This window comes from Stegastes partitus, unplaced genomic scaffold (assembly GCF_000690725.1).
Source record: "Stegastes partitus isolate 25-593 unplaced genomic scaffold, Stegastes_partitus-1.0.2 Scaffold20, whole genome shotgun sequence".
Classification (NCBI taxonomy): Eukaryota; Metazoa; Chordata; class Actinopteri; family Pomacentridae; genus Stegastes; species Stegastes partitus.
Genome location: NW_007577751.1, coordinates 1,001,917 through 1,029,292, shown reverse-complemented (window position 1 = coordinate 1,029,292; position 27,376 = coordinate 1,001,917). Strand labels below are relative to the sequence as shown.

General features: G+C 39.6%; 1 protein-coding gene across 4 annotated transcripts; it reads right to left on the bottom strand.

The window, feature by feature from the left end:
* Positions 1-24: 24 nt before the first annotated feature.
* rapgef3 (Rap guanine nucleotide exchange factor (GEF) 3) lies at positions 25-26,852 on the bottom strand. Of its 4 annotated transcripts, none has more exons than XM_008293444.1 (28): positions 26,672-26,852; positions 24,162-24,247; positions 17,187-17,231; positions 12,602-12,708; positions 12,400-12,521; positions 11,613-11,790; positions 11,347-11,431; positions 10,844-10,904; positions 10,137-10,213; positions 9,877-10,023; positions 9,583-9,689; positions 7,891-7,979; positions 7,692-7,770; positions 6,422-6,572; positions 6,223-6,305; positions 6,088-6,118; positions 5,887-5,962; positions 5,539-5,676; positions 4,449-4,546; positions 4,067-4,192; positions 3,500-3,681; positions 2,736-2,826; positions 2,580-2,630; positions 2,332-2,419; positions 2,172-2,236; positions 2,036-2,090; positions 1,810-1,881; positions 25-1,589 (listed from the first exon to the last, which is right to left on the bottom strand). In XM_008293444.1, the coding sequence occupies exons 2-28, from the start codon at positions 24,222-24,224 to the stop codon at positions 1,471-1,473; spliced, it is 2,586 nt and encodes an 861-aa protein (XP_008291666.1). In that variant the 5' UTR covers positions 24,225-24,247; positions 26,672-26,852; the 3' UTR covers positions 25-1,470. The 4 variants fall into 4 exon arrangements, with proteins under 4 accessions (XP_008291666.1, XP_008291650.1, XP_008291675.1 ...); XM_008293428.1 differs by lacking the exon at positions 26,672-26,852 and adding an exon at positions 24,929-25,018; XM_008293453.1 differs by lacking the exon at positions 26,672-26,852 and adding an exon at positions 24,940-24,957.
* Positions 26,853-27,376: the final 524 nt, after the last annotated feature.

The window sequence follows — 27,376 nt, the reverse complement described above, 5'->3', positions numbered from 1 at the left end:
ACTTGTGCTTTCATTGACTACACATAACTGGGAAAATAATTTATTTAGAAAAAAACGTTGTATGAAATTATATGCATGTCAGTTAGTGGCCTTGCTGCCAAAAATGATCTGATATAATACATTAGTTTTAATGTGAAACACTCGTGCACAAAAAACTGACCTAAAGTGATAAGTTGTGATACAGATGTGTAGTATGTGTTCTTATGGCCCTTTTGTGGAACCACTGTTGTGATTCTTCTACAGACAGGAGTATAGGATATGTAATGGGTCATTTCATCTCAAATCATCAGAGTTCTTCTGCTTGACCGTCTGTGATTTGCTTGAAGCATTTTTAAATCACAAACTATGGAAATATAACTTAACATAACTTAAAATGGTATCTGTGAAATTTCTGATTGATATATCAAGTACTTTCCAAAATACGGTTTTCTTTAAATTGCCCATTGACCCACCTTGAGCAAGTTTAATACTAAGCAACAATTAATTGAGCTAAATATGTGATGTTCAAAGTGACTGAAAATGACGCTATATGCACGTATTCAAAAATGATTTTCTTACTTGTATTTGAAGAACCAAATTAAAACTCCTAAAGTCTGTTCTATGTATATCTAAAAACACATTTGTGTTTTGTGGTACAACTTGCCTAACCTGCTCAATAGGTTATGAAAGTTAAAAGAAAATAACTTTGCTTTTGAGACCAAGTATTTCATATTAAAAAATTTCAATATGTTTTGTTTTATATTACTGCCAAATGCAGCTACATCTGATTAAGAAGATACCACGAGTTGACTTCTGCATGATTGTTTTTATGGGAATATTTGCTCATAGATGGAATTCTCATGAGGGTTTCAATATTTTCCATATCTGATGTACTTAATTTCTGCATCAGTGGCATGATGAGGAATACCTAAAAATTGCTGAAAGTGGGTCAATAGACAATCAAAAAAATATATTTTGGAAAATGTTTTGCTACATCGGGCAAAAATTTTACAAGCACTTTTATAAATCAAAGGCGGTCGAGCAGCAATTGTTCTAAAGATCTGCTGGTTTGAGATGAATGAACCTTGTATATGATGAATTTTGACATTAAAGTGAGATGCTGTACATGTTGTAACATTGCCTTTTTAAGGGGATCTCTATGAATGTTTTCACACCAGTGTGACGTAAGGCTTGTTATATAAAAATTGTCCAACAAGTCCCATAGACACAGAAGCAAATTCTCTGGATCAGCACTGGAGGTCATTACTGTGCACACTGCACATCTTCACTCACGGCGCTGTGCGGTGCAGAAAGCATCTCTGCGAATGTTCAAGCTCCTTCAATAACAGTAAATTTCCATGACATTCATCACCTCCAGAAGCCCATCTTGTTCATGCGAGAGTGGAAATTTTGTTCATCCAGCTACAGTCCATCTTCTGTTTCAAATGTTGCTACAGTTTTGCAGTCTTTGTACAGTTGCAGGTCGATGTCCTAGCATTCAATTGTTCTTGATAGCTGCGTTAGCTTGCGCTGGTTGTCCATCACCTTCAGGTTTTGAATGTAGTGTCGGATGTTGCTGGGAGTCCGCAGAGGGAGAGCGTGGTCTGAGTCTGGAGGACAGGGAGGAAATCGTGTTTGACTCAACATACATTAGGGTTTGTAGTGAAAAATTAGACATGGTGAAATGGTAATAAGGCTTTGGAGATCATATGTATCAGGATTAAACTGAACTTGCTATAGGCATTTTGCAGAAAAACGAATTACTCAAGAACCTTGCTGTTAGGGCGTACACTGGATACAGCAGTTAATGATACTGTAGATGTAGCTTACATGTAGATATGCGAGTAGCAGGCCCTTCCAGAAACATCCGATCAGCCAGACCCCTCTGTGGAGATGAAGGCACTGCAGAGGAGACAAAGGAGTTTATACCTGACATGTATATACATATATATGGCACAAGCCTGACATTATTATTTACTTTAACACGCATTTGCGATTTTTTGACGTCCCCCCCGATGCATAGTGTCCCACCTACAACCTTAGATGGATCACTTACCATATGGTTGGCTTCTGCATCCTCGTACAATTTTCACCGTCTTCGCAAGCATTCGCTGTGACAAAGAGAAAGAAATTCAACTCCATACCTTACTTAGGACATGATTTTTTGAGGAGAATAATCAAGGCAGTCTTACCATCTTCTCAAAATTGACCAGTTTGTCTACATAGTTTGGGTTTCCCTCATGGATGAACGTCATGTCTGGGTAAAGTCAGGTACAGCTCAGTTAGTAGATAATTTAGTCAAAGAGGTCTACTTTTTTTTTTTTTTTTTGGTTGACTGCTGATATCTGTTACCTTTAAGCAGCAGTGGCATGAAGGGGATGTAAGGAGGACCCAGTTTAGCCACAGCCAATCTGTAGGCCCTGTGGTTGCGTGAGGGATCCTACAGAACCAGAGAAAACAGCATTTCCAGGTTAGGTTACCACACAAAATAAACAGTAGATGAAATGCCTTTCGGTGGTAAGAAGTACCAAACGTATTATGCAGAATATTATACTCAGAGTTTGGGAGCATTTGAAAGTAGAGAACATAGTGCAACGTACCATCAATCTCTCATAAGCACAGTAAATTCTTTTTGTCTTGCTGGGTATTCTCTGCAACAAGTGAAAAGTTGCACAAGTTATTTCCAAAATATGTGTTCAGCAAATTTGACATAACATTCATTATTGCCGTGACAGTTGCTTTCAGCGGTTTCTTACCTCCCAGGTCTTGTAAAGCCTCTGCACTGCACTGTTGCTTAACCCAAACATCACAGCGAAAAATGAGTTGAGATTCTTCTGCTCCTTTAATCTGTGACAGAGTGGACACATGGCCGTGAACAACTGGGTTCCAGACTGACACGGTGCTGTATTTAAAGTAAAGTTGGAAGGTGTGGGGTTCAAGAATTGTTCTGTGAGGTTCTGTGAGCTAAATGCTAATGGCAGCATGCTCACATTACATCATAATCTGCAGGATAGTAATGTATACCAATGAGTCATTTTAGTCATACTATCATGCACATTTGCTAACTGATGCTAAACACCATGCATTGTTAAGGAGATGTGAATGTCTTTAATTTACTGAACCAAAAAAATGGACATGGTATTAATATCAAGAAAAATCAAAAGCTTATTAAAGTAATTGCAGTTAACCCTGTGGAGAAGACAAATGTCTGTACCAAATCTGATGACAATTCTTGTTGAGACATGTCATGTAAAAAAAAACAAACAAAAACAATGTCCACTTTATGGTGGTGCAAGAAGAAAAGTCAAGGTCATTACAATTCATTATGTCAGTGCCAATTAATGTGAGGTATTTTATTGAATAAGTAAAATCTATGACCTGCTAGAAAAAAAGTCAAGGGATCACCAAGATCACAAAATTTCATGGCATCCCATCTTGTAGCTGTTAAGATAGTTCTTTCAAGGTAGTACTGATGTGACTGACCTTCATTTAAGTTACATTTCATGTGTTTAACTCTTACACTGAAGCAATCTTGATGAACTTCTTGAGCAGAATGGCCCGTTTCACAAGGTCTTCACAGAGACACAGCTCAGTCACCACCCAGTACTGCACCTCATTGAAGCGACGCACAAACCGCTCCAGGTTGGCTGTGATCGCACCTGGGAATTTATGACGCCCGAATATGTAGTAGACCAGCTCCACCTGGAGAGACAGGGACAATAACTCACAACCACTGACATGATGTGGGGAGAAAAAAATCTGGAAATCAAAGAGCAGAAAGATTTTACAGGTGACCTGACGGTGGACTTGTTTCAGAAACATGTGACGCATGTAGGAAGTGGTTAAGATTATCTGATGGCGAAGATAGTTCTGTCAGATAAAAAGTGCCAAGGTGCGTGACTCATACATTTTTATGAAAGAGATATCCTGTTCTTTGTTTTAAGAGTGCTAGTTTCGGCTTTTACATTTCCTTGTAAAGACAGACAACTGGAACTTATCCTTGATGAGGTATTTTAATGTGTAAACAAGCAGCCCTTTGTTGTCCAGCAATATGCCGTGGTCAGATGTAAAGTAAATGCTGAGTTACCTCATGCATGGCAGTGAACAGTTCCCAGTCATAATTAGTGAGTTCATTGGCAATGTCTTTGGAGCTCATCTGCTCGAGGATGTCAGTTGTTCCTCGCTCTGGGCCCTGCTGCTCCTTCAGCGGCACCTGGAAGAAAGAAAGGGGGATTAACAGAGAGAGAGAGAAAATGAGCAGGGAGCAGATGTTGGGGTGTGCATTTGACAGCTTTCCTTATGGGCAGGGAAGCTGCTTGGAACGGAACCACTGTGTCAAACTGTAGGCACCATAATAAATAATAAACATAATGAGAATATGTCTCAGGGTGTTAAATATTCTCTTTTTCATTGTGTAGAAAAATAAACAAAAAATGGTATAAAAGGTATGGAAGGCGCCTTTTCCTCACCAGTTGTTCCACTTGGCTGCTTGTGCAGATGAACAGCCTCTCGTTGAGTCCCAGAGCGGTGTAGACTGCAGCAGCATCCAGCTTTAACTGAGCTCTTTCTGTGTGTATTTACAGGGATATATCAAAAACTCACTCAGCAATATGAACAGACAAAGAGCAGGATTGCATCATAAAAACTCAACCAAATCTAAAAAAAGTTCCTATCCGACCCCCTCAGAATCAGCAGATTTTCCATGTGAATTAACTTTAATACATTTTGTGAAACTACGCACAATTTTACCTTCACACTATTAACATTTTGTGAGTTTAGGTCCTTGAAGTGCATAGGGGTGGGTTGAAATTTCTGTTTTTTACTTCACATTAATTTTCCCAGCATTTTTCAGCCCTCATAAGTACAGGAGACGAAATGCACATCTGAGCCCTGTTAAAAACTGCACCCATATCGACTTCACATCCACTCCAGCTGTCTCAATCTAAGGCCAACATCTTGTTTTTGTTTAGCATGTTTTCTACAATCAACTCTGAGCATCAATATGTTGAGATGTATCTCAGTTTCAGTAGCAAAACTGCACCTTTTGATTGTCTTTGACAAACAGCAATAGAAACAAGCATTGGTACTGTGGATGTGTTATGTGTTTTCTGATAATTTAATGGAGTAAACTTTGGAGTAAAGTGCATTTTGGGTAAACATGCAAGGCTCATATCACCATGTGGGGCAGGTGGTTGGTCAAAACCTTTTATAGCATATAAAAGGTTTCTTTTTTATCTATACTCATCTTCCAGCCATGATCTCTTCTGTGGTAAAACATTTTTCTAACATTGGCATAATATAGGCATAAGTGCAAAATTTTGACCCACTTCTTTGTACTTCAAGAGCTTATAACTCTTAAAATATTAATAGGATTCAGGCGGGAGGCACTGATTGCTTTTTCACAGAATGACCCAGCAGTAGAAAATGTATAAGCCTGACTTCGGCTCGGTGAGAAACTGAATTAATAATTATCTCTGAATGCTTTATTCTAGCAATTTTATCGGACAGTTTGAATGAAAAATCTGCTGAGTACATTTAGAAAATGACTATGAGTCCCACCTCCTGTGGAGTTCATTTTGACCAGGACGTGATCACCACCAGGTTTGACAATTGCTGCCATTACATCTTGTACAGATGTGTTCACTGGGAGCATCAGGGTGAGGGGTTTGTTGTCTGGTCTGTAGATCTCATACAGCACTGTGTCAAGAAGGACAGAAGACAAATTGTCAAGATATGCTGATTTGATGATTGATAACATGAGTAATAATCTTACTCATAAATGGCATCCAAAGATGGTGAACATGAGCGAATGTTGTAAAATGTTCTTGTGATAGAGATTCAAAGACATGCTAAATCAACAATTTGAGTGATTTATTAGATGGGCCAGTTTTAGTGCCTGACACTCACCTTTATCCTGCGCTCTGATTGGCTGTAACCTCCCCACTGGCTCCTCACAGTTTGCAAACCAATCAAACGGCTGGTTCTATCAATAACATCAGAGTGACTCAGCAAGCCAGTGACATTAAAATGACAAATGACAGCAGAATGACATTTAAACCGCCATCTCAAAACAGTTCCCTGCAAAAGCAACAACTATGAGATGCTTACCCTGCTCATTGACTGATACCCATTCTCCAACCTGTCAAGGCATAAAAAGGTGACAAACAGTGTTAGTTGGAATGCCACAATATTTATAACTTGATAATTGTGTAGAAATAGCAAATGTTATCAGATAACACTTACACTTTTGTTCTCCTCCTTTCCCTGAATTGTTCTTTCAGCATGCTGGACAGACGGTAATCAGCTGCCACCTCCTTCTTTAGCCTCTGTTTCAGCCCCAACAATTAAAATTAAACAGGTTGAATGTAATCATTGATTCCGCTCATAAATTAAATCAATAATCAAAACATTTTGATACACAAAGCACAGGGTGCAATCTGACCTCCAAAAAGTCCAAAGCAATAGAGTCCTCCTTCAGAAGAAGGCCAAACAGTGCCACCCACTGACCAATCAGCTTCACTACTTTCTGCTTGATGTTGAGGATATAGGCAGCCTTCTCCTGCTCTGAACCCTCAGAGAGCTCTGCCTGGTAAGTGCAAGAACGGTTAAGGATATAACATACATATCTTTACAAAGAAACTGTTAGCTAACAAAGACCACTGCATAATACATGTGAAGTAGTTTATTAATTGGCAGGATGTTGGGGAACTGGAGGGGTGAAAGAGGCCAAGGGATGAAAGAGATTAAATACGACTACTTATAACTTTATATGTATAGCACCTTCAGAAAACAAAGTTATTAAGTGCTTCAATAAAATAAGTAAGATCCCAAATTAATATTAGCAAGTTAAGTAACGTCAACATTTCTGATGTAACTGCTTCCCAGTGGGGGGAAAAAAAAAGAGATTTCGATTGGCGTTACAAAATGTACCTAACAAAGGTAAACTGTGAGGTTAAGACCCTACAGTGTTATTTATGATGTGATTTTACGCAAATGTTCTACACAATATAGATTTAAACCCTACAAAAATGATCTAAAATACCACTTTACCTGACTATAATGCATATTAAGGTTGAGCTCCTGCAGTTTTAATAATTATGGAGAATAACCTCACCAATGTAACAATATAGCTCAGACAGCATAGTATTATACATTCTGGAACATAACCAAACCATTATAAATTTAAGGCTAAGACTCTGCAGCATTATCAATTAGGGATTAACCTGACTAGTTTATAGCTAAAGTGTTGACCCCCATAAAAATACACATGAAAGCCAACAAATCCAAGGAAGTTTTTTTTTTTCTTAAAGGGGATGGAATATGAGGAGTCAAGGGGGATAGAGGAAGGGGGTGAATGTGAAGATGGAAGAAGGTCTTCATGGGTGGAGGAACCCTGGGAGCGAGATTGTTGACCCCCTGGTTCCTTTAACAAAAGAGGGAAGAGGACACAAAGGAAAAGAGCTTTGGGGAGGAAGACATTTGAGGCCTGAGATAAATGGAGAGCGAGGAGTTGGACACGCTGATAAGGATGGGTATGGGAAACTGTTCTTGAATCTAAGTTGTGATAATTAATCAATTCTAAGACAGAATAAAACTACATTGTAATCATTCTTTTTTTTTTTTTTTAAACAGCAAACATCATAATTACAAGGAGTGTTGTCCTTATTGTATCACCATCACTGTTATCAGTACTAATAACCATCACAGGATATTGCTGCTGTAGTGCAGGACACAGCTGACTGGAGGGCATGAAGACTTTGTGGGTGAGCAGGAAGTCACTCACACAGGGATCTGCAGGAGGACAAACACCACAACAACACACAACTCACTTACTAGCTGTTTAGGTCTGTGCATCCTGAATAATTTACAAGTAAACAGGGAAAGGATAAGAACTTGTTTGCGGACTCCCACCTATTGCATCGTTTCCATTTGAGTCCAGCTTTATTGTTTCCAGTAGGTGTTCCAGGATTTTCTCAGGTGTTCCAGACATAACTGTGTACCTGTGCAGAGCATGACAAGAAGATGGAGATTTTTCACAACTTTGCATAAGCATTTAGCTACACTGTCTTCTACACTGTATTCACCCACAAACAGTATATTAACTTGGAAACCATTTTAAGGGTTCAATATCTCCAGTAATATAACTCCCACAGCTACTATACTTGGTGAGGACACAGGCGGAATTGATTTCAGCAGATACAGGTGATTAAATGGCTTCAGCAAAGGCCATATTTTTTAATTATAGGCCCCTTTTCTGGAGACATTGAACCTTTAAATGGCTTCAAGTTAAGGATGAAAAAATCTAAATTGCCTGCTCTTAAAACATATGAAACTCTATGAATCCAGCCAGAAATATTTCACAGAGCTTAGGTTTTACTTAGGTTAACAACTGAGTAAATCTGAGACAGTGCAGCAACACATTTTGTGAATTTTGTCTGAATTGACCCAATTAGGTCTCTGATAATGTGTTATGATGTTTTTATTTCTAATAAGAATAATTATGTTCATATCATAAAGGGTGACGATGCAACATCGGTCCAACTACTACAGATTTACAAAACTAAGTCTACAGCTTTGCTTGTGGTTCTGTCGGCAATTGTGAAACGTTACTAAGCACATTTAATCGAATAACATACTTGGGTATTAAGCTACTTTCCACTCCAGCTTTGGTTATTAGTTACTTCTAAAGATTTTGCACAATGGATACTACAAGCTTTTTAAAAAAAATAAAATAAAAAAACAACAAAACAACACAAATAGTGATTTTTAGTATATTAGCATGCTAACAATTGCTAATTAGCGCGAAAAGCAGCTAGCATGCACTACTAAACAATAATTGAATAAATACATGATTAGAACTGTCACACTACATGTACTTGTGTATTGGTTTGCGTCGGTGTTGACTAATACTGTCACCAGAAAAGAAGAAGCGGAAAAAGACCCTTGACGTAATCATTGAATAGTTTGTCCACCAGCAAACTGTGTTTACAACACTTGGCAGGTTGGGAGTGGTATATATCAAAGCTGAGTGGACAACAATATTCTGTCTGTTTAGGCTCCTAAGTTTATGGTTCTTCTTTACAATGTCTTGCCTTCTAGCACCTAATGTATCTATATCACAACTCCTTTATGAGAACATTTGAGGGCTCCTTGTCTGGTGCCACTGGGCCCAAAAATGTACCACTGATGGGGTTTTTTTTAGACCATAAATCTTGCTTTTTAACAAGAGAAGATAGTTCGATGTGTGTGTGTCGATGTGCAAGTAAAGGGAGAAGCTGAGGAAAACTGATTAAGCATGACGTAAACGAGAGGTAAAACATCAACTTAATTCATGTTTGCTAAAATGCTTCAAGACTGATAACAAGTCATTCAACAAGGCCGGGTTAAAGTCCATTCCATTCCTGAATGTCAGACAACACTTCATTAATAAGACCTTACCCACATCTGACAGAAAGATTTGTTTCTAACAGTGTCCCTCTTTGTGTTGTGATAATAGCAGTGTTTTGTCTTTTTTTCATGGCACCGTATCTGGCCACACTCAGGTGAAATGTCTTAATGATTGTCAAACTGCTTGTTGAGGTGAGTTGCGTCCAAGTTTCTCACTTGCTGTTGTTTCCTGCTCCTCCTTGCCCAGCCGAGTCTGCGCTCTTCTCCAGCACCAGCACAGTCTTCCCATGCTCCTCCAGTCGCACTGTATTAGCCTCCACATCCTAAAGGACAGGCATGGATGTGTTAAAAGACATTTTAGTATAGTTCTGGTTTTCACTTGGTGGACATACAGCTCTTAAAATGACAAATAGCCTCATGCACACATCAACACTTACATACAGACTCCTGACGTCTGACAAGGAAGGCATGATGGTACATATGTAGTAATGAGTTAATCAGAAGACAAACCTTGAGGATCCGTATGAAGTCCTGTTTATCAACACGGAGGAAATGGCAGTTGTCCTCCCTCAAGATGATGGTGGCAGCCCGGGGTGCATCATTCAGCAAAGCTAGCTGCCCAAAGTCCTCACCCTCATGTAGTGTTGTTACCAGGCCCTGTGTACACAGTACTTCCAGCAATAAATTACAACTGCAGTGAATTACTTAGCATTTTATCAGCAACAATTAGAGAGATTTATTTGTTTATTGGAACTGGTGTATAGATTTACCTTTCCATGTGTAATCACATTTACAGAGCCTTTCCAGATGATGTACCAGGAGGTGCCCTTATCTCCCTGACTGAACACTACATCACAAAAAAGAAAAACATTTCCATCATGATGGGAGTGCTCTGTTCCAGGATGAAAATGCCACCCATTAAAATGTTGTCAATCATGTGCTATGGCTTTAGCAGTCACCAGATCTCCGCTTAGCTGAACACCTATGGGAGATTTTGCACCGATATGTGACGGCGCTTTCAGCCACCATAATCAAAACACCAAATGAGGGAATATCTTTTGGAAGAATAGTGTTGCTTCAGTAGAGTTCCAGTGACTTGGAGAATATATGCCAAGGTGCGCTGAAGCTGTTTTGGCAGCACGTGATGGCTCAGCACCTGACTAAGACGCTTGATGGTGGTTTTTCCTTTAATTTGTCACCTATCCGTATGTACAACTTCCATGTTCCAAATCAAATCAAAACAGTGACTGCTGGACATAATATACCATAAGAAAGGTGTGCTGTGCTGAGAAACATGTTGAAAGTGCATTTTTGCAAATCCAGAAAGAAAATGCCTGTTGTGGACTTTAGCGTGGTTCAGTCTACACAGCAAAAGTGTGTGTGTGTGTCTGTGTGTGTGTGTGTGTGTGTGTGTGTGTGTGTGTGTGTCTGGTAAGACTCCACCAGGCTCAAACGTCAGCAAAACTGTCACACTCACAGACTGTTCCGGCCTTGGCATGTGATTCAAAGACCAGCACTGCTGCCAGCTCCTTGCGTACCTACAGGCAAAACAGGACAAGAAATAAGACTGAACTGCATTGATAACTTTTTATATATGTGGTTGTTTTTAAGTATTTTAAGAATCACAGGCAAACAGATGCAAGGTTTGGTTGCTTTTCTGGTGATACAAATGGATTCTTTTAACAAAAATAAACAAGAATTTTTTTATGTTTCAGATGCATGGCTTAATTTCTTTCACTTACTTTCAATATTTCTTTCACAGCATAAAATGGCAAGATTTTTTACGGCTAATTCTTTATATGTAAGGAGGACTTAAAATGGAGCTCTTGTATCAGAGATCATTGGCAAAAGAATCTTGAACTACAGGACTGTATTTTTTGAAAAAGGTGTGCCATCTAAATCATTTAAAAGGTGCTACTGTCACAAATTGCTATGTAGAGGCTTTATTGATGTCAGGAGAAGGCAGTGATGGTGACTCACAGAAGTGGAGAGGTGAGCAGCAGCCTTGACATGGAGCAGCTCCTCGTAGATGACCTCCAGGTCCTCAGCACTCCTCTGACTTGGGCTGAATACAAGAAAAGTTGAGACAAAGGGTGAAACCAGCCACACAAACAGCTGGTTTCTTTAAATTGTTGTATGAACCTTATGGGGTTGTTATACGTAAGAAATATGAAAAGATTAATCCTACTGCTACATACACAACAGGTTTTAATGAGTAATACTTCTGTAACCACTAACATACTGACCCTTTGCGCAGAATCATTGTGAGCAGAGCATCTGGACCGAGCTGAGACAGCAGAGACAAACCCTCCTGGAGCTCGTCCTCCGACTCCCTCTCGTTTGTTATGTGGTTCAGGCCAAACTCAGAGTCCTGGAAGCGGTAGAACTGGGTGTCCTTGTCAAGGAAGTTCAGCTCGTGTTTCACTTGATTTACACAGAAGAGAAAAATGACAGATTTGAATGTAAGAATGTGGAGATAGAGTGATTACACAAAACTAAGTTAGGCTATTTAACTAAAAGATACATGTATTAGTTTTAGAAACTAATAAACTAAGTAAATGAGTAACTTTGACCTTTTGAAGAATTTCGTTTCCATGTAAGAGCTTTTTTAAAATCCACACTGAGCAGATACATGGAAATAAGTGCAAATGCTTTCTGAGTGATTCCCTTCATTTGACGTTGAAGTATTTCTGGCCTGATTGGAGTGGTCTCTTCCAGGAAGACAGTGTCTCGTCCAAACAGCATAAGTGCTTAGTGAACACTCGACCGAGTCAGAACACATTGTAAAACATATGCCATAACAGACTCAGTCACCAGATTTCAAGCTATTCCAGCACTTCTGGGAAATGCTTGAGTGCTGCCGAAGACATTATCATCAGAATATATTATAAATTCTAAATATGACATGATTTATTGATGGAACTATTCCACATTCTTCATCTGAAACAGGATAACTGGTATGTTAATGTGTCCTTTAGTCTGGCTGTTGGCCAAAAGACACAGTTCTTCAGAATTTTGCTCTTCACTCCTTACCATGAACAAGGATTCCTTCATCCACCAAAACCTGCCACATTCCAACTGCCTGACTTCTGGATTGGAGACATTCGTTTTGTTTCATCAGCCAGTCAACGAGATCCTTACCAGAGCAACATTGTCTGTGAGAGAAATTTAACAAATCAGTTTGCACGTGTTTAGCAGACAAGACAGGAGGACATTACTCTACCAGTGTAGGTACCTGTATGTTTTGAGGTGATACTTTCTATCTCGGATCAGACCAGGGTTCCTCTCGATCATGACGCTATATACCGATCTTGCTGCCTTCACAACACGATCTGAAAGAAACTGGATAAACATATAAAAAAGTTAAACAGATAAACCAGTGGCGTCTTTCTTTCAGATGCACGTGTTGTGTTGTGTTGTGTTGTGTTCCCTTTGATGAGGCAATTAAATCAGCTTCTGCCCCAGAGCCGCAAGAGAACTGAACTCCGCCAAGCACTGACACCAGCTGTCTGGACTTGAGTTATTATCAGCACTACAGTCACTGTTCCAGTTACATTTACAGAATATGTACAGTATATATCCATACATCTATCCATCCATCCATTATCTATACACCGCTCCTCACTAGGGTCACGGGGGGGACAGGGAGAACATGCAAACTCCACGTAGAAAGATCCTGGGCATCCTAACCGGGGATCTTCTAGCTGCGAGGTAATGTATGTATGTGAACCTTATATTTACATACTGAGCCTTTACATGCAAATGTGTAAATGTGCAACATCAGTTAAAAAACTACTGTTTTTAAAGTGTTCCTAATACAACAAATACGACATAATAAATGATAACAAAAGGCACCTCACTGTTTTCATATGTTAAACGTAAAATATTTTTCCTCTATATTTTTTAAACTGCTGTCTAATTGTGTGAATGCATGAACAGAATTGCTTCTTAATTTCGTTGTACACTGTGCACTGACAATAAAGAAAATCTCTTCTGGTCTATTCTAGGGTATGTAGCACAGATGGTCGTGTTTACTGAAACAGCTAACTTCTGTGATGGCGACAAACAGAAGTTAGTGAAAGAAACAAACGTTCAAACAAATGTTTGTGTGTAAAGTGAAGAGGAGGGAGACAGTTTTCATTGCATTTAACCTCAGTGTGGCGATTGCATGTGATGGCACCGTTGGTGTGTACGTCAGCAGCGTGAGTGGAGGTTTATGTAGGCGTCGGAATTTAATGCTGTGTGTGTGTGTGTGGGTTTGTGGGGAGGTGAGAACGTGTTAAAAATGGCTCTCCCACACCTCCCAGGCTCTACAGCTAACTCTCCAGCTGGCACGCAGCAACAACAAACTTTCACTTTCTGGCCACCCTCAACGTATTTCCTTTGAACCTTTCTTGATTCTTTCCCCACTCATTCTCAGCCCCAGACACACGCACACACACACACACACACACACACACGTTCAGAGTTAGGTTTCCATCACTTCAGAGGACATGACACTGACGTAGATTAATTTCTAGTGACTTACCCTAAACCTAAATGTAGCCTAACCATTGCCTTATGCTGCATTAGGACATTCCCTTACTTTAATTCAGCAATTAATGCAATGCATTTTGTTTCCAAATTTGAGGCGATTGTGCCTGTTATGTCCCTACAACATGAGTAACACAAGCCCACATGCACACAACTCACTGAGGTCAGGTTTAAAGCACAAAAAAAACAAAAAAAGTGTGCAGACAGTGGAGCAAAACCCTGTCAGCCACTGATGCAGAAGCAAAGCTTATGTAACAAGAATGTGCTTTGTTTGTGGCAGTAATGCGGTGGTCCCATTTTAGGCCTTTTCACGCTTGATTCTCTGCTTGCATTTCAAAAACAATTTGGATTAAACTGCCACCCAACAATATTCACTGTCTTAATGACTGGCAGCAGCAGCAGCAGTAGTAACTTTGCTCCTCCCTGTTCGACTCCCCCACAAACGCCTCCTGCATGTCTTGTGATCACACGAGTGACTCAGACGACTGTTTGTGCTTTGAATTTTCCTCAAGATGCTGTTTTTTTTGCCCAAGGTGGTAGTCTTGGGATACACTTAGAACCAAACAATGACCACTTCCTGTTAGCTTTGATGATAAGTGGAGTTTAAGGATGTCAGCGACAGAAACCAAACACTTTGAACTCTTTGGTCTTTTGCAACTCCCTCAGGATGTAGAAATGCATTCTGAAACTTTTCTCCTGAACCCATGGCTTGACGATGCCAAAGCCTGGGTAGAAGTCATAACAAATGCTTGTAAGAGTCACATTTACACTGGGATGCTAATACTAATGCACAACTACAGATGACAACTCTGGGTAACACTGTACAGTAACACACTTCAACCTATCTTCCCCACATTGGCCTTTTCCCAGACCTGACATCAGTGGAGTAAATGTGGCCTGAGGCGTCTGCTGTGCCCTGCTGGAGTTATGCTGTCTAGAGGTCACCAGTATTCCCAGGGGCCCATTTTCCCTTGGGACTCCCATAGACACATTCTCAGGGATGTCAGCTCCAAAACCTATTTTCTTGATCAGGCAGTTTTCCATTACCTAAGCCAGTTCTTACAAAAACAATATCAGATGCCATATTTCAACTGAGAGGCCAACCCCTTGCTGCTAAACCGGACAATCATGTAAACATGCAGAAAATGGAGTAACGTGGAAAATGTCTGCAGCTCACTCGGCTGCAGGCTGCCCTGTGGTGGACCGTGTGTTGTAGATTGTCTCCATGTAGGGTATCTAATCAGGTTATCTAGGAACTATAATCCACAGGTGAGAGTTCCAAGTGAGTCAAATTACAGAGCAAACATGTTTCTCACAGGTGCGCCAGTCAATGACACGAAGTACAGCAGGCTACAATACACACTCAGCCAGTGTGTAGCAACAAACACTGATGTATGGGCCATCTGTAAGGTTTGGAAAGGCAGCTATAACCTGTTTTATGACTGGGGTCCGTTCTGCTGTTGAGCTCATTTTACAGTCAAGATCCTATATTTGAAAAGTGTCTTATGATGTCAGATGTAAAGTAAAATACTCAACTTCATATTGGTGTACACTAAAATTGTCAAACATATATAATCTTTATCTATGGTCCTAAATTACTATACATCATGTTTGCTGGGAAAAAGCTGGAGCAGCTGTTCTGTAGTTGCTCAAACACTGTTCGGCAGGACAGATGCCTCAGCACAGTTATTCGCTTGAAAGAGGGTTGACTTCATTGCATCACTTTTGAATGATCTTTTCTGTCTTATCCACTTTAACTTCAATTTGATCCTGGATGAAACTGCTTTTAAAGTGTATAGTAATTTCATGCCTTTTTCTTCTTGGGTGGAATGATGATGAGCACCGTTATTCACCGTGTGTCTCCTCTGTAGGCGAGACATTTCTCTGTTTTTTTACTCTCTTTGTGACCTTGGTGGGCTGTGGTTGTATAAGAAGCAGCTTAATGCAGCTCTATGGACTGACTTTTTCCCCCCTCTCGCTATAACACAAAACCACACTTCTGAGGGCAGCACCTCCATCCTGCAACGCACCACGAGAGAGGGGAAATTTCCAGGCCTCTGATAAGGTCTTTTGGCATCAAACTTTGAAAGCCTTCAAGTTGTATCAGAACAAAACTTTGTGTGAACTTATGTTGCGTGCATGGGGAAATTGCATAAACAATCTTACAGTACACAACCTACAGTGTGTATCCAACCTATAGCCACATCAGGCAAAGGCAAGTGAAAAGTAGGGGATATGGTTTACAAACAGAAAGTATGAACATTTTAGAATTTAGTTTGTACCTTTAAAAAAATCAAAATAAACGTGATCAATACCAGTAACCATTAAAAAACTTCTGTTTCAATGTGTAATTCTACTTTGCTGTACTTACTTACAGTAGCTTATTAAAAACAGTCTATCTTGTATAGTGCTATCATAATGTATGCTGCTCATTAGTGACTTTTAGGACGAGGAGCCAACACTTGCTGAGCAACTGCACAAAGCTCCAAGAGTTTAGCAACACCTGCCTCCTGCAGACTCAGTCACTCCAATCCCCCATCGTGTCTCCAGCACAAAAAAAAAAAAAAATCACAGGCATTGATTATTTGGGAGTTAAAAAGTTACTCTTTCTCTCTTACTCTCTTACTCTGCTGTCAGAGGGAGACCACTGAACCTAAACAGGAGACACTTTCCATGTCAAACCATGTTATCAGCGTTTTAAAAGTTCTCTCCTTGGCATGCCGCTGAAGACGCTGAGATAAAGCAGCACAAGGGGCCCGGACTGGGTGAGGTAGGGCTCAGGAGGGTGGGGAGGGTCAATTAACTGTGGGCCTTGAAGTGCCCTTTAAACTCCTTATGACTGCCTGCTCCTGCTAGGAATGTGTTTTTTAAGACTCGCTTGAGTAGTAATGCAGGATATTATAACAACAAATGAACAAGTTCAGCAGTTTGAAAGGATGCAAGCGCTGCAACTTTAGATAATGACAGAGGTCAGTAAAGCTTGAAGCCACCAGGAAAGCGAAAACTTCCAAAGGCTGTGCCAACCAGCATTAATGTGTGGTCACACTGACAGAGCGACGTGTTGAGAAGCCTGATCGCTGCTTACAAACCGGATTCTGCATTTTTGCGGAGTTTTCAAGTAAGCACAGTACAGCAGACGCTTGCTTTAGACATAAAGCTTTAAAAGTTTTTCCTCTGACATTGTGGCTCTCCTTATGTTCGGTGAGAGTTTAAAAACACCAGGGAGAACATTGGATTACATTTGGCTGTGGGGAGGTGATGTACCAAAGCATTTCTGGCATACACACCTGCTTCATCGTGTCCTTTGAATTCAGGGCCTCTGGCAGCGGAGTCTAGAAGAAATAGAGAGAGAGAGAGACTTTATTCCCACTGAGCAATTTTTCCATATCAAAAACCTCCGAAATAAAGCAGATAAACTTCTTTGGAACTGGATTCCACAGGAACTAGCTGAATCGGTCGATGATGACAATCTTGCATTGGTTGCACCAAATAGACAGATAAAAACCAAGCTGGACTGTCTAGATAGGAAGAATAGTTATTTTCTTTTTATTGGGATGAAGGTCAAAACAAATACATTATCTAAACCTGTGATGTGTTACCATTGTCTCCACCATGGTGTGGGCGGGCATCAAGTGAGTGTAATGAAGTGGGTGGAAAGAGTACATGGAAAGTACATGGCCTGTTGCCTCGCATTTTGTTAAGTGAAACAGTTGCTCTGAACTACGAACTATCCTTTCTTGTGAAAAGGCTTTTGAAAATCCCAACCATTTAAAGAAAATATGTACTGCAGCTGCAACAGACATATACTATTAGATTAATAACACATGTTTCCTGGAGACCTGGAGACTTGTACTCACTGTACATACTAACAGTCAGATCACCCATAACTTGAACCTGCTACCATGTACAAATATTCAGCATTCCTATGTCTGCACTTTGGCCATAGTTTGGACTTCCTCTTTATTGCTTGGTTTATATGTTTTTATGACCATCATTTAGCTACTGTTGTGTTCCTGCATTCCCAAGATAAGCGCTTTCAGGGAATTTAATTTATAGACCCATAAAGGTCTTTTTCAAGGCAGTTATTATGATTAAATATTTCTCACCAGATCCGGCAGATTATGAATACTTAGCGCTGCGTCTGGGCTCCCAGAAATGAAGGAAAACTGATTTATAGACACCACATTTCAATTTTCCTCACATTTCTCATGCTGCAAGGATAACACTTTTACTAGATGATTTATGGGCACCAGTATAACACATGAGTTTCTGTTTTTGTGCTGTTCTGGTGGATTGCATGAGCTGCTTGAAAAAAAATCTAAAATATGCAGAGTAATCACATGGCACATACAGTAGGTGACTGTATTGATCAGGAAGTTGTGATAAAGCCGTCACATCACTGATAGACATCAGCGTCTCAACTCCTCCTGCAGACAGACTTTGTGGCATGTTAGGTCTGACCCGCTGCACAACCAGCTACGTCACATGATCACAGCCTGAATGGCAGACTGCCAATTCTTCTCGCGTATTCACAAAAACTCATTAACTATCACTGCAAAGCTGCGCAAGGCTTTAAAGAAACAGGAAGCCATCACCAATTGTGAGCTTGTTTCTACTTGAAAGATTAGCAATTGACTCAATAAACCTTACACGTAGCATATTTTATCAGTTATGACTCAACCAAAGTGACAGTAAGAAAACAAAAAATGTGGAGTAACCAGTGTCCTTCCAGGTCTGCAGACAGACACAGTCAGGAACCTTTATGTATGTGACATGCTTTGTTTTGCTTTGTCTCCGTGTGTCGGCACTGGTATGGAAGGAGGGCAGGAGGGATGCTGCTCTGGTATCTCCTAATGATGACAGTAAAATGAGCTCAGCTTTGCTTCTGCTGGAGTTATCTGCCTCATGTGCACAGACAAGGAATTATCGTATGCCCCAGGGCCTGTTAATTTGGACTTATTGTTGATAACACACAACAATGAACAGAGACACTGGACACCCTTCTGGGGGAAAAATGAACTCAGAAGCTTTAACTCTTAACATTCCCTCTCAATTTTACTCAAAAAAGACGAAAAGCTTGAAAGGATTTTGTTTGTTGGACTCTTATACTGAAAATCTTAAAAATAGTGGCTCAACGAGTATGTACCTATAGATGACAGAAAAGGTAGGACTGTTTTGCTGTGTTGACGATCCAGTTACAAAGTAAGGAACTACTGCTGCTGCTGCGGCTGCTATTGTAGCTGTGGTATTGGTATCTTTTTGTTTACACGTTAGAATCATTAGGCTTTGTGCTTTCAAATAACATATAAACAGGACTGATGCCATTAAAAATACAGCGGCAGAATTTCTGTGTTGGTGGGTTAGTGGTAAGGGGTTAAGTGATACCAAGCCTGATACATAGTGTGCATTTACAAAATAAATTGTGTTGGTATACAATACAATATAGTGTTCCCACAGAGAAGAAAACCACGTGACTAAAGTGCATTTATTCATTTTATGATTAGGGCATTTTAGCATGTTTTTAACCTAAACTACATTAAGTCTTACTACTGAATTCTTCAAAGGTTGTCTTGTGTAATTTGTTATGTGTTTGATGACCTCAATACACACAATATCACTTGGTTCAGTTACAACTACTATTATGACATTTACAGATTTTTTTTTTTTTTTAGTATTTTACACCAGGTGGTTTGAGTCAGGTGTCTCAAGTATTTGTATAGATTTTTTTTTTTTTCATTACTTGCATTAATAAAATATGACATTGATATTTGGCTTGTAACAGCAGGGCATTGAGGATACAGTCTCTGGAGATTTACAGTTGTCTTTGACCTACTGATACTTAAACGCCAAGTAAAATTAGAACCGATGAGTTTCAGCAGGGTTCTGTGTCTTCCTGTGACCTGGGAAAAAACCTCCCCTGTGCACATTCTTCTAACTAACTCTTCTGTAAACTGAGCAGGAGTGTCGCAGGGGAGGTGAACAATAAACAATACACTATTTATAACCTGAGTTTAATAAGGAAAAAAAAAAAAAAAAAAAACTTTGTTACCTTCCTGTGCCCTGAGCTGCTAACACAATAGAAAAATCTGCTTCAGTCTACTTGGAAGCATTCTAGAAATATCTGCAAAGTGCTGTTTTGGGGACCAAAACTGTGCCACAGTGGAGATGAGAGGCAGGACTCAGATCCTCCACTTAAGTAAAAATACTAACACCATGCTGCAACACTCTATTTAAAGTAAAGGTGCTGTATTACAAATGTTACTTTAGTAGAGTAGGTATAATCACAAAAATGCACTTAATACAGGACAAAGTCTCCTGTGACTGTTATATATTACCAGACTGATGAATTCATGTTCAAGCAGCATATTACTGCTGTAGCTGCTTGAGCTAAGTGGAGCTAATATTTAACTACTGTATCCAAGGCTGCAGCTACTGATTACTGTCATCAACACACAGATTACTTCCTTGGTAAACTAATTGATTATATAAATTGTAAAAGTTCAAATAATGGTAGGATGAAACAGGAATATTTTTGGAGCATTTTTGCATCGTCCATTTATCGACATAATGTCAGATTAATTGACTGTCAACTGACTGATGAATGGACAACTTATTTCAGCTGTACTTGCTTATACTCTGCTGTCGTGTAATTCATAGAAAAATGTAATATTTGTAAGCAAAAATCTAAGTTTTGTTGCAAGTAGCAAGTAACCATATATTTGGATAATAGTGGTTTTCCATCCATCCATTATCTATACACTGCTTAATCCTCACTAATAGTGGTCTTGTTAATATTTAAATAGCATTAAAATTATTTTATGAGGAAATCCAGAAGTTTTGAGGTCTGTTGACGTAACATTGCGACAGAAGAAAATAAGGACGTTTTAAAAAGAATTAACCTAATATTAAGATGAGAGGGCAACCCAATAAATTTAACAAAAAATAGCAAATACTTTTAGAGTAATATGAATATAAGAGTGGGACTTTTAAGGGACGTCAAGTCCATGATATGAAGTAAGAAGCCCCACATGGAAATCAATGATTTTTAACATTTTAACCCTGTGGATGTTAGATTTCTGTTAAATTATGTACATTATCATATGATACAGTAACATAAAAGCTAACCAGCAGTAAAAAATATGTATATATTATTGTCTGTCTTAAAGGCTAACTAGCTGACTATATGTGACTGTATGCTAATAATGTTATGCTATATTAGCTTACTGTTGAAAGTTAGCTTGAACTCTCCCCTACTGTCGGCTGAACATCCCTCGTCATTAACAGTGATTTGTGTTATTTTTAGGTCAGGACTTTGAATTTGAAACTGCAAAAATAAAGCTAAAATTATTCACAAGTAACAAGTTGGTATTGATCAAAATGACAGCTGAGCTAACCTTTTAAAGGATTTTACATTTAGTTTTATAATAAAGCTGTAGTCTGATAGGATCTAATTATGCTCTACATTTGTTCACTTGAACATACTTCTTGTTTTTATATTATGTTGATGTTTAATGTGTAGATATTTTTAAAGAAAACAGAACATTTTCTTCAGGGGGGTGTCTTATCCTGGTTTACCCTACATAGTATAGTAAAAAGTACTATATTTTTCTGTGAAGTTTGAGGTAGCTGTATAAAGTGGCAACTCAAACACCTCAAATTGTACTTAATTGCAGTACTTGCTATAATGTATTTGGATACTATTTGGATACTTTTCACCACTAGTGAGAGGAAGTGGGCTCAACTAAACCCCATTTCCACACAGTCACACTTCACCTACTCTCTGACAAAATGCTGTTCCTTTTACTTTGTCCTTAACTCCACAACTTTGCTCTTTTTCTGAACAGAATCCTTTTCATTTCAAGGCAGTGCATTTCCCTGCATGCTGGGTGCTTGTCACTTTAACAAAATCTGGGGCTTCTGGGACTATTAAGCCACTATGTGTCAGACATTTACTAGACACCAATTTGCAGAGTAAATTATGATTACAGGCTTTTAGATGCTGAACAGAATGTGCCGCAGTGAATTCAGATGTGTTTAAGACGTTTACAGGAAACAAGTGACATCTTGGAGGTCTGGTGTTAAAGCCTAAGACCTGCCACTGTATGAGCTGCATAAATGATCTCCTTTCTCTAAAAAGAAACACAGTGGTGGATGATGATCGTTATTATCATCACTCATATCTCCTCTTATCCTCATCATGATCTGCGTGTGGCACCGCTCTAGTTGTCGCCGGTGCTCCAGCAGGTATTTCTCCTCCGTAAATATGTAAACATAAAGGCAGCATACCCAGCTGATGCCCCGTATGGTCGGCGTTTCCCCTGAGTAGCGGTCCGGGAACACTTGGTAATTGTGACTCCGAAAAAGGTGCATCTTGCCTCAGATCAAAACAACCGACAAACAAGTTTCCCAGTCAGAAGATCTGCACACGGACTCGGTAACTCCGGGCATTATTCTCTGCGTTGATCCGTAAACCCGCTCACTGCTGCACAACCACGACTCAACTCAGCCGCACCGGCAGCTCGGGACTCCGCATTCTGTCCCCCTAAATCCAGTCAGGAGGGTCAGTGTGGTCCCTGCATCCGAACTCAGAGCTCCGAGGACTCAGTGTGAGACTCGGTGAGGACGGACTGTGTCATGTTCAGTCATCCCTCCCAGCACAGGCGCACTTTGGTGCGTGTGTGCGCACTTTGGCTTTGGCAGTAAACTACACGAGAGCTTCTTTTGACGCTTTTACTACTTAATTACAGATGCTGGATTTATTAGGCTTGACACCGCCTTGCTCCGTGTGAATGTGGGCAGCCTTAACGTTTTGTCCTTTATTTTTAAACAACAAAGGTTTAAGCTCAATAAAAACACTTAAAGCAACAGTTTGCACTTGTCTTTTTGAGTTATGACAACTTTCAGTGGAATTACCAACGAACTCCACTGAGTTCAGAGAATCAGTCTTTCCTTAGAAATCAAAGGCATTTTTAATTACCACTTACTAGTTTCTAAGTGATTGCTTATGAAAATTAAGGTGTTCCAACAAGTTTTTCCACATAAGACAACACCTGTGTTGAGCTATATGATATTTGAAAATAATTTTCAACTGCCTTTATTGATTATCATTGTTATGAAGTGTTTAAGTTGACAACCTTTTAAAAATTAAGTTGACTCAATTAGATTAATTGAACTGCAGTTGTGTATTTGATCATATTTCCGTAGGAAATGTCACCTTGAAATTTCCTGTTTAACCTACAGGTTCTCCAACGCCACATCTTAACAGTCTGAAGTTGTCCAGGCGTTTTAAGTAGGTAGGAAATGAAAAATGAAATCTTGAATTCTTGCTGAAGAAAAATGTAAAAGCTTTTAGGCCAATTCCATAAAGTTATTGCAATTTGAATTCAGTTTTAAATCAATAAAAATAAAAATGTGAGTTTAAATTGCACAAAAAATTAAGTTTTTGCAAATACCAATATTAGGATGTGAACACAACTCATTCAAATAATGTTTGAGAATAGAATTAATTTTTAGAGTGTAACGAACAGGCAAGTGTTGACAGACTCGTTGACAGATGGTAGAGGCAGGGTTCAGAGGTGGTAAACTCTGACCTATTTAAGACATGAACACCATACTCTAGACACATTCAGAAATGACAAAGACAACAAAAATATTTGCATTTAATAAGTCTTGTATTTGTGACAAATTTATATTTCTCTGGGCAGAACCTTAAGTTCCTTCCTGTGATAAAAATCTGAATAATTCCACAAAAACTCACTCGACAGGCTCACAACTACCTGTTTACCGGACACTGTAGGTCCGTATGACTCGGTTCAGGGTATTAAAAGAGGCATAATGTTCCAAAGCAGGAACTGCATGGTCTAGTTTGTACAGAACAGCCCACATAAGCAGCAGAACTCTGCATACACACTTATCACGCTGTCCAGCTGTCTGGCTCAAGCAAGTCTGTAGGCACAGATAAACAGCTTCAAGGGCAGAAAGCAATTTAGGTTGAAAACAGCACTTGAGGTCTCTCAGCGGTACTTTTGTCCAGTTCTCACTCTGATCGCAGGTGTTTATCCTTTGCACAGGTGTTAAGCTGTTACACACTCATTACTGCTTTATGGAATCATAAACTCCTGACAGGTGCGCTGCAGCATTCAGTCGTGAATGCATTGCGCTATCTTTCTGTAGCCTCATGCTTTCCTGTGTCTGTGGTTCACACTTAACACCAGTGGTTCAAAGTTGTGGCTTCATTTGTTTTATAAATGCAGACGACTTACTTCCCCCATCTCTGGTGTACAGCGTCTTGGTGGAGGGAAGATGGATTTGACCAAGTTTTCCATAGAGAAGATTGCTTGAACAGTATCTGTGTGAAACAGAAAAAAATGGGTCATACTTTATGCCATTGAGGAAAAACTGTGAATGCACTGTCATGCGTTTTTCCCTTGTCAGTAATTTAAAGCAAAGCAAACTGATGTAAAACTACCGACTGTTAAACAAGGACAAGGGAACCCTCTATTTAACTTCATTTCTCATGCACCACCAGTTATAACTGGATCATGGTCAAACTGTGTCCTGCAGGCTGGAAACGTTATGTAAGAATTGTTTAAATCCCTGCTATTGTTCCAGTGCAGGGCTGCCCTTCCTGTACTGACCTCTGTGTCTGAGTGAGTTTGCCAAGGCTTTCCACAAGACACACGCTGACAAGAACATCTATTCTGTTCTGCTTTCCGTGCTTTGGTTTGGTTGTTCCTCCAGATGGAAAGACGTAGGCGGGGAGTGTATTCAAACTGTCTCTTGTGCAATATTATTAAAACTCCAGCACCTGTTGCTCACCTCGACTTCAAACATTACTGCTTTTCTCTTTGAGCCCTGCTCCATTAGTGTGTGCTGAGTGAATGATAGATCTTCTAGCATATAGAACCTTTCTTCATTTCAGTTGCACAACAGATGGCTAATTATCCCTGCACTATGAAAGGTAGTCTGAGTCATATTTACTGTAATTATGCAGAAAAAAACCAACAACAACAAGATAACTGCTTCTTACCAAGTACAGACCTTTGTGGAGTCATGAGGATGCCCCAGTCGCAGCTCTCCCAAAAGCCAGTGTTAAAAGTAAGCAAGTAGTCAGAGCAAACCAAGCTGAAAGTAGTGCTCTGGCTATACTGTGTGCCTCTCTGTCTCTTCCAAATGCCTCACGGGAGCTCCGTGATGCCAAGTTAAGAATGTTCACGATGAAGGAATCCAGTTTTGCTTCTTATGACCTCCTCAGGGAATATAAACACAATAGCTCAGCTGATAAGGAAGAGCATATTGCAACAGTGTGTTTGATAGAATCTGACAAAGTCACTGTTTTGATTGTCTTCTGAGCACAGTTTCGAATCACTGACCGTTTCAAAGGATTTCTGTTTGTGTCGTACCAAATGCAAAAGAGGACACTCACGCAGTTTTCTCAAAGATTCATCTACAGTGGATGAAGATAATCACAGGATCGCTTTTTGAAAACCAGAAAATTCATGAATAGTAATTGCTTTGTGGCCCAGGGATTTAAATGAAAGCTCATTAACAGCGCTGCAGGTTTGGGTGACCTTGTTTTAGGTTCCGGGAACATCATGCAGTTATAATCATCAGTCACATAAGTCAGAATGTCACAGAAGGAGCTGAAATTAGGCTGCTGACACTTTGAACTCCTCAGTAACACTGCATAAGGTTCATTTTACATGTCCGCCTGGCACTTTGAAAATAAATGCTGCCCTCTATTGAGAGTCCAGATGCCCTGCAGTGTGTGTGTGGTGCAAAATCTAATGCAAGCAAATTTACAAATAAATCCTGAAAATGTAAGTCATAATTAAATCAGGAGATTTAGGAACAGAGCTACTGCCTGATCCCCTTTTTGTGTCCCAACTGAAAGAGTCTATTTAAATGCCAGGAAGCTTTATAAATTTTATAGATGCACTTCACTAATAATTCTGTTTTGTGTGTTGTGTCTATCTGTCTCGCTGTCTTTCTATATTTACTTGTGTGTGTTTCTATTTAGATCCTTTGGGAAAGGGAGTGGGATTTCCTGCAACACATCTACGCCCATGGAATGTACTTTTTCAACTTTTTGTTGCGCGCGCACACACACACATACACACATGCACACACGCACACACGCACATGCACACACGCACACACACACACACACACACACACACACACACACACACACACACACACACACACACACACACACACCTTTTCCTTCCTTTCTTCTAGCCAGTTAGCAGTGACAGGGAAAGACATATTTTATCTGTTTGACCCCACGGTCAAATGAGGACTGAAGCAGAAAGTGAAACAGACAAAAGGTGGAGACGGTAAATTCTACATCTCACAAAACCTCGAATTTGTCAGCCGAGGTTATTTCACTTTCACCTATTTACCCCATGCTGCGTAGTCACATGTCGCTCTCTCTATATGTGTATGTATACCAAATAAATTCAGTTATAAATACTAATAAAAGGCAAAAAATAACTTGAATTCAGAATTTAGATAAAGGATTACTTTGTTTTGAAATTTGGAACAACTGTGATTAAATATTTTCTTATTTTAAAAAACTGCTCTTAAAATGTTGCCACGTGTACCCAACCAGTTATGTTGCATTGCAAATCAAGCTATGAATAAAATACAGTTTTCATCCAAAGATATATATATATATATATATATGCATATAATTTTTAATACAATCGTACAATCAACCCAAAAACATGCTAGTCAGTTACAAAATTCTGACAAATGATCAGTAACTCACCGCTTGTGTAAGATTCTTCAGTTCAATGACTTCCACTCTTTTTTTTTTGGTTTCCTGCTCTCCTTTTCCAGTCTTTGCTTATTTCATACGTCCGAAGATGATTTCTCAGTCGGGGTTGTCTGTGTGAGATGTGGGGAGTGTTACTGGACACAGCTTCCTGTATCTTTCTGATTGGTCATGAAGCGAGAGAGCCTGAGGGCAGCGCTGACACACAGCAGTGTATGTGAGTGTTGGAACACAGCATCAGAAGATACGCAACTGTCTTTGGTTCACAGCTTTTCTTTTCACAGATACAAGTGCATTATGTGGTTTTGTTCTGTGACAACCACGTCTGAATCACATCCGCAGACAAATACAAGAAAGCTTTGAAGCTCAACTTTGGAGCTTAGATTTCAGTTCTCCACATTGTGCAATACTATGGTTCATTTATAGTCAGACTGCAAATGTGGCCTAGAATAAACTATAGTATTCTTTCCTGAGGGATTGCCCCTTTATGGCTGACCCATCCAGTCAGGGTCTTATTTTAATGTGACTATCTCCTCTGTAGAATAATAACTATTGCTGCCTTTATTCCTGTCTTGTTGGTAGTTTGAATTAATGTGTCTATGTGGTCAGGGAAACATTTTTTTTTCATCTTTGCCTGACCACATGAACACAACATTTTTGTTTAGAGATTTGTACGATGATGAGCAACAAATAAGTTCC

What these genes read in the sequence shown, in the direction of transcription:
- rapgef3 (XM_008293428.1), bottom strand. Translation starts at nt 24,953, where the DNA reads ATGACTCCACAAAGGTCTGTACTTG. An exon ending in GCAGCCAAGTGGAACAACTG is followed by an intron (nt 4,193 to 4,448) that starts GTGAGGAAAAGG and finishes TCTTTCTTCCAG; the next exon opens with GTGCCGCTGAAGGAGCAGCA. An exon ending in TGCTACTCGCATATCTACAT is followed by an intron (nt 1,590 to 1,809) that starts GTAAGCTACATC and finishes CCTGTCCTCCAG; the next exon opens with ACTCAGACCACGCTCTCCCT.